At 33.0% G+C, this 7,016-nt stretch overlaps 1 protein-coding gene across 1 annotated transcript in view; it reads left to right on the forward strand.

Moving 5' to 3' along the window:
• LOC106790344 (homeobox protein SIX3) overlaps positions 1–6,115 on the forward strand; it is a 67,896-nt gene extending 61,781 nt beyond the window's left edge. Inside the window, exons 2-3 of the mRNA XM_014755161.1 lie at positions 4,776–5,165; positions 5,264–6,115. Coding sequence (XP_014610647.1) covers positions 4,776–5,165; positions 5,264–5,621 — 748 coding nt within the window. The 3' untranslated portion in view covers positions 5,622–6,115. The remainder of the gene's footprint in view (positions 1–4,775; positions 5,166–5,263) is intronic.
• Positions 6,116–7,016: the final 901 nt, after the last annotated feature.

Genomic DNA, 7,016 nt, shown 5'->3' on the forward strand with positions numbered 1-7,016 from the left:
GAAGGGAGGGGGAGAAGGGCCCCGTTTTTTATTGAAAAAAAAGTAAAAAGAAAGATGAAACCCTCGAAACGAAACGTTTCACGATCGATTCGCGACGATTCACGCGAGTTTCGAGAGTAATTAATCGTACGTCGACCTACCTACCTACCGCCCATCTTTTCTCACACATTGATATTATATACGTATACGTATACGTATATACGTATAAGATAAAGAAAGAGTTGAGAAAAGAGACAGGTATAGAATAAACGAGAGACGAGAATAATGAGCGCGGTGATTCGGTATTAAAAGATCAGAGTAACGTAATACCTGGCCTCTTCCAGTCTGCACACCGCCACCATCCTCCTTTTTCTTACCCCCATAACCATAACCCCCATTTCTTTCTTATACGTCGTCGTTTTTTTTTCCTTTTTCTTTTTCTTTCATCTTTTATTTTTTAATAATAAAAATCGACATCGGGGGGGTTTAAGGCTGTGAAACATCCGCCAAGTTTTCAACCATGCACGCACGCACGTACGTCAAAGTGCTTTACTTTGCTTTTTCAATGGGGGAGGGGGAGGGGGAAAAGGATCTTTGGCTAAAGGTGATTGGTTGAAAGAAAACGTGAGCTTTCGGCTCGCATAATAAGTCGTGCCGCTCGTGCTGCGGGTAGGTGTAGTAGTATTATATTTTATAAAAGAATAAAGAGAGAGAGAGAGAGAGAAAGAGAGAAAGAGAGAGAGAGTAAGACAAAGAGAGAAGAAACGGTTCTTGGGGTTCATAATTAAAACGCGTTGTCGACTGTCTCTTAGTTAAAAGAAAGAACCTGGAAAGGGATAGTAAGTAAGAAAGAAAGAGAGAGAGAGAGAGAAAATACGTGTGGGGGTTCGATTACCATGACCAAACGTGTTCCAAACAGGCCCACGTGAGAGTTGTTCAACTCGAATTATATCTCACTACGTTCAAAACCCTTTTTTTCTTAAACCCTTCCCCCCTTATTCTTTCTACTATTCTATTATAACGAAATTGGAATCTATTATATTACTATACTATGATTTATGTATATCTATTTACTGATTTACACACATCGATTATAATCAATAAGTATAATAGAAAAGGGTTTATATTATAATATAATAAGCAGTTTTGTTTTACATGTATTTTAATGATTATTCGATTTGATAACGTTGGTGTTTTTAATTTAAAAAGGAAAATATGGAAGTTAATCATTTAATTTTTTGATATTTTCAAATTATTTCTACATATATTTAACATATTTATATGATTGAATTTTAATTTTATTCGATTGGTGATGTTGGTGCTTAAATTTAAAAAGAAATAAGAGAATTTATCATTCTTTTAAATGTTTGAAATATTTTAAATGGAATGGAGTATTTAATTTACAAAAGAACGTATACTGAAATAAATTTTAATGATTTATTCCGTGTAAATCGAAAGAAATAATGCGGGTACATTTTGAAATATAAAAAAAAAGTCCACGCGTAGTGTCTACCTTTCTCTATCATTTATTATTATTATTATCATCTTCTTCTTCTTCTTCTTCTTCTTCGTTTAATTTTTAATTTTATTCCTTTTTCAAAAAAATAACCCGATGAGAATAAGAGATAAATTTTTTAAGATTCTTCTTCTCGTATTCGTATGCAAAGAAATAAAACAAAAAATAGAGAAAAACTTTCCCATGGAATCGAATGAAATACGAACGATGATGAAGAAGAGTAAGAGAATCTTCTTGTCTCGATGAAAAAAAAAAAAAGGAAGAAAAATCTACTCCAGGATCAGTTCTGGAGGTGTTACCGTGGTAACAGTTCGAACCTTCAGGACTCGATTAGCAACGAAAATACGAGAGAGAGAGAGAAAGAGAGAGAGAGAGAAAGAGAGAGAGAGAGAGGATCTTGGGAGGTCTGTCGGTTTCAATCGATCTGAAGTTTCCGAAGGGCTTTTAAGGGGACCGCAAGCATTCTCTCTGTCTCTGTCTCTCTTTCTCATTCTCATTGTCTTTTTCAAGTAGCAAAAGGATTCTTCATCTTAGACAATAGCTCAGAAAGACCATCATCGTTTCTTACCATCTAAACGTCAAATATCTTCTTTACTTCGAAAAGTAAATTTATTTCCCCTTTTTCCATTTCCCTTTTTTCGATTTCTTCTAGCATCATGCGAAGACACTACTATGTTTGTTAAACAACAAAAAATAAAAAGAAATCTATCAAATTGTTATATATTTTATGAGAAATAAAAAGAAGAAGAAGAAGAAGAAGAAAGAAAACGGTTCAATTTCTAAATGTTCCTATTGTTGTAATATTTTTTAAATTTTATTTCATCGCGATTAAAGAAAAATATTCTATCGGGGTGAATTACTAAATTGCGTGAAACATTATGCTTGGAAACTGTATAATAGATTTGTGTTTTTTCGTAAAATTTAGTTTGAAAATATTCATTTAAAATGTACAAACTTTTTTGGTTCACCCTAATAGCTAGGACAAAGAAAAAAACAAACGAAAAATAAAAATAAACAAACAATTAAAGAAAATTGATATAAATTTGATGATAAAATTTGATTTTTATATTAAATTAAAGTACATTCTTTTGTCTAAACGTAGAATACCATATCGAGTTATAAATTTAGCATATAAACTTCATTAAATGTCAGAGAATGCAATGCTGTAAATTGTGCATCTTTGCAATTTCTTTGAAAAGTTTCGGTAAATATTTTTTATACTAAAAGTAAATAGACTTTAATGAAACTTATATTAAATTAAAGTACACTCTTTTGACTACGCGTAGAATAAACCTTTAAGTTATAAATCAATTCGGCAAAGGTTCATAAAATGTCAGAGAATGCAATGGCGTAAATTTTTCCTACTTTGCCATTTCTTTGAAAAGTTTCGGCAAATATTTTTCATACTAAAAGTGAATAGATGTTAATGAAACTTACATTAAATTAAAGTACACTCTTTTGTCTAAACGTAGAATACCATATCAAATTATAAATTTAGCATATAAACTTCATAAAATGTCAGAGAATGCAATGCTGTAAATTGTGCATCTTTGCAATTTCTTTAAAAAGTTTTGCTAAATATTATATTATACAATATATTATAATATAATATATAATATAATAATTATTATAATATTATAATTTATATATTTATAATATTATAAAACCTAATTTGTAATCATCGTGTGTGGTAAACAAAATTCTCATACCCTCCCAGCTTCCCACCCCCTCACCATATAAACATACAAACTAACCGTTTCTCTGTCGACAAGTAAGTACAAGAATGAAGAATCTTTTTATGGTAGAAAGTTATTCGTCATTTCTTGTCGCCCGGAAGAAGAAGAAGAAGAAGAAGAAGAAGAAGAAGGATAGGTCGCGTGGGAAGATTTTTGTCGAGTTTCTATATCTATTTCTAATCTCTCTTGAGTAATGAGGTGGATCCCTTCTTCTTTCCTCTCTCTCACTCTCTCTATCTCTCTTATTCTCTTTCTCTTACCAAAGAAACTAACACACAAAAACGAGCAAAGAAGAATCATCGTTACTCTCCCGTGAATCCTTGCTGCTCACCTGGGAAGGATGAACCCACTCATTAATTACGCGTGCGCACCGGTGTGATGACTGGAAACAAAAGCGTTTTCACTAAGGTGCACATCCAAGCTATATAAGCTATATATATATATATATATTATATGTATATGTGTATGTATGATGAACCAAGAGAACGATTAAAATTCCCCAACGATGATCTTACACCTACGCACACCTCTTCTTCTTCTTCTTCTATCTAAAGCTGGTCAAGCTTTGAGACTTTGTACTGGCGATGAACTTCGTTAACCTTTTCGTCAGACTGTCTGTTCATATCGAGTAACAGATACACGATTAAGTTCGTGAAAATAAAGGACCAAGATAATAGCCGTCATATTATTATTGTACCTACTCTGTTTCTTTTTTCTTTTTTCTTTTTTCTTTTTTTTGGTTAAACAAAAGATAATATTGTATCTTTTTATAATACTTTAACTTTTATGTGAATACAACTTACTATGAATAATATCTTTTCATACTTATCTCCGATGTTATCGAATAATTCAAATTTTTCGTTTTCATAATAGATTTTTTATTTCATTTTATTAACCGTACCCCCATGTTGCTTGATTTTAATGATTCCATGATATTTAAATGATCCAACATGGTTTGGATAGTTGATTAATAAAGAAAAATATATATACATATGTCTCTTGTGAATATTAATTAGAATCATACTAAATCAAAATTGACAATATCTGTTAGACAAGTATTACAATTATACAAATTACCTGATAATTGACAAGATAAAGTGAAATTAACGAAACTACTCATTGGACACTCTCGTTCTATCCATTCATACCCAATAACAAAGCAACTTTCATCTTGTTTTAATGTATGCAACGCAAGACTCACAATTAAACACTTATGAACTGAATATTCGAAACTAAATGTGAACTCGAAAACAAATACAAAATACTTAATAGATTAAAACAAGTATTTTCTTTTGTTCAACTCAAAACTAACGTAGATGAATTTATAAAAGTGATTGGAATGTTTGTCGAAAGAAATATTTATACAATAACAAAAATTACATACGTTAACATAAACATAATAATAAAATTTCAAACAATTATATAATTAAATTTAAAAACAACAAAAAACAATAAATAAATAATTAAATAAATAATTAAATAAATAACGCGTAAAAAAATGGTGTTGCAATAATAAATAAAATCAATTAAATTATTTGCTTCAGATTGCAGCAACAATCGAGCCCGGGAAATGGAAACAATCGACGTAATTTGAGTCCAGGACCAGGTGGTAGCGATTCCGAGGATTCCGACATTTCACTCGGTGGTACATCACAAGCATCGCCGAATTCCTCGCCGACCCCAACACATCAACCCTCTCCCGTACCATTGGGCCCACTCGGGCCACTTCCACCACCCGGATTGAGCTTTCGTTTCGATCCAAATCAGCCGTACCGATTTAGTCAAACGACAGGCTTCAAATTCCCAGGTGCTTTTAGATATAGTCCTCATAGTCCTCAACACAATCATCCGAACATCGTAGGTGGTGGAATGTTCAGGCTTACAGAAACCAGTCCCTTTCAAGCAGTAGGACCTAGAGGTGATCTTGGATCAAGGTAAAAATCACCAAACAATTCTTAAATGACCCTAACTCATTATGTCAATGAATTAAACAACAAAATCAAACAAAAATGTGTTCTCCATTTATTCATAGACTACCAGATCCACTTGGGCTACCACCGCCAAGGTTGCACCCTCACGAAGGTTTGCTACATCATCCACATCCGCAGCATCCTTTACCCGAGGGAATATCTAGGATATCTGAGGGCTCCAGGTTATCCGATGGACTCTCAGAACCTCACAGTCCGCCATTGATGGCAACGAATCTGTCGGTAACGGGTCCGTTGAGAGTAGCTGTTCCAAGTCCACATACCCCATCCTCAAGGGGCAGCCCATCCTCGAATCAGCCCACTCCTCAGGGCCAGGCTCAAGGTCAAGGCTTAATAAGGGTCGCTACGCCACCGGTCAATCCAAAACCACCACAAATTCACAGGCCATTTTCGCCGGCGTGATACGACAGGTCGTCGTCTAATGAAAACGAAGAAATCCTTCTTGTTACGGACAACACGATTGTTCATGATAATCGTTCGTTAATATCCAGGTACGAAGTGACAACAACAGGTAATTTACAACAAAGACATTTCGAAGTATTGTGAAAATTCATTGACGAATATCATCACCAAGTGAGAACAAACAATCTTCAAACGCAAAAGAAGAAAATCAAATCTCATCGATGATCAGTGCGTGATTTTGGGGAACTTGTGGGGATTGGGGGGAAAGGGAACCGAAGGAATCTGTGAATTAAAGTGAATATATTTGTCACGCGGGATGGGAATCTGAAAACGTTTTTCAAAAAAACAACCCCTCCCCTATTTGTGTATTGTGTGCGAACAAGCAATATTATTATTTCGCGAAATTATCTCTTCTAGTGATTTTTGCGAATAGGTAATTACTATTATCGCATGTTTTTTTTTTTTTGGATCGTCAGATTAAATGATACGAAGAACGAATGAACAATGAAAGAAATGAAGAAAGGAAAACAAGGCCGTTTGTGCGGGTTCGATTGGTTCGTGATATTTTAACGATTATAACGTTCTGTGTGAGATGAGTGATTATATGTTGTTAAAGTACGAATGAGAGTGAATCGTGTCGAATCGATTGCACAAAAAAAGAACGAGTGCAATAATCTCGATCTATAAGATGTAAGAGAAATAGAACAGAGTAAAAAGAAAAAAAAAATAGGGGTGGGAGGGTTATTATAATATAATATGGTTGATATATTATTAGATTGTATATCATTTTTCTTTTTTTTTCTTTCTTTTTCTTTTTTTTTTGCGTGTGTATATATAAATTGAGAATATAATTAGAGTCGAGATTATTCCCTTATGTATGAAATAATTTCGTTTCACAATGGACGATCGTTTCCCCCCCCCCCCCCCCCTCCTCTCCTTTCACTCTCTCTCTCTCTATCTCTCTCTCTTTTCTTCCAACGATTGGACGGGAAACGTTATTTTGTGTCACCATACCCTTCTCTCCGATTAATTAAATAAATTTACTCGGCTTGTAAATAGCATCCGAAATATCGATTTATCGTGATCGATCATGTGTATGACATAATAATCATATACATGGTATATATATATATATATACAGTGAGTGAACTTAATTATTCGTATTCGTCAATTTTTTTTTGTTATTTCGGACAATAATTAATTTGTTTTTTTTTAATACGATATATCATTGACAACATTTTTATACGCAATAATATATTATTCTTTCTATTTTTGATTAAATTGATATAATATTGAATTTGATTTGGGGAAAAAAAAAATATTAAAGGTATTTTATTATAAAGGAAGTATAAAAAATTTAATCGAGTATCCATTGAGAAAAGGAAAATATAATAA

This window comes from Polistes canadensis, unplaced genomic scaffold (assembly GCF_001313835.1).
Source record: "Polistes canadensis isolate GaletaPanama2010 unplaced genomic scaffold, ASM131383v1 scaffold_232, whole genome shotgun sequence".
Classification (NCBI taxonomy): domain Eukaryota; kingdom Metazoa; phylum Arthropoda; class Insecta; order Hymenoptera; family Vespidae; genus Polistes; species Polistes canadensis.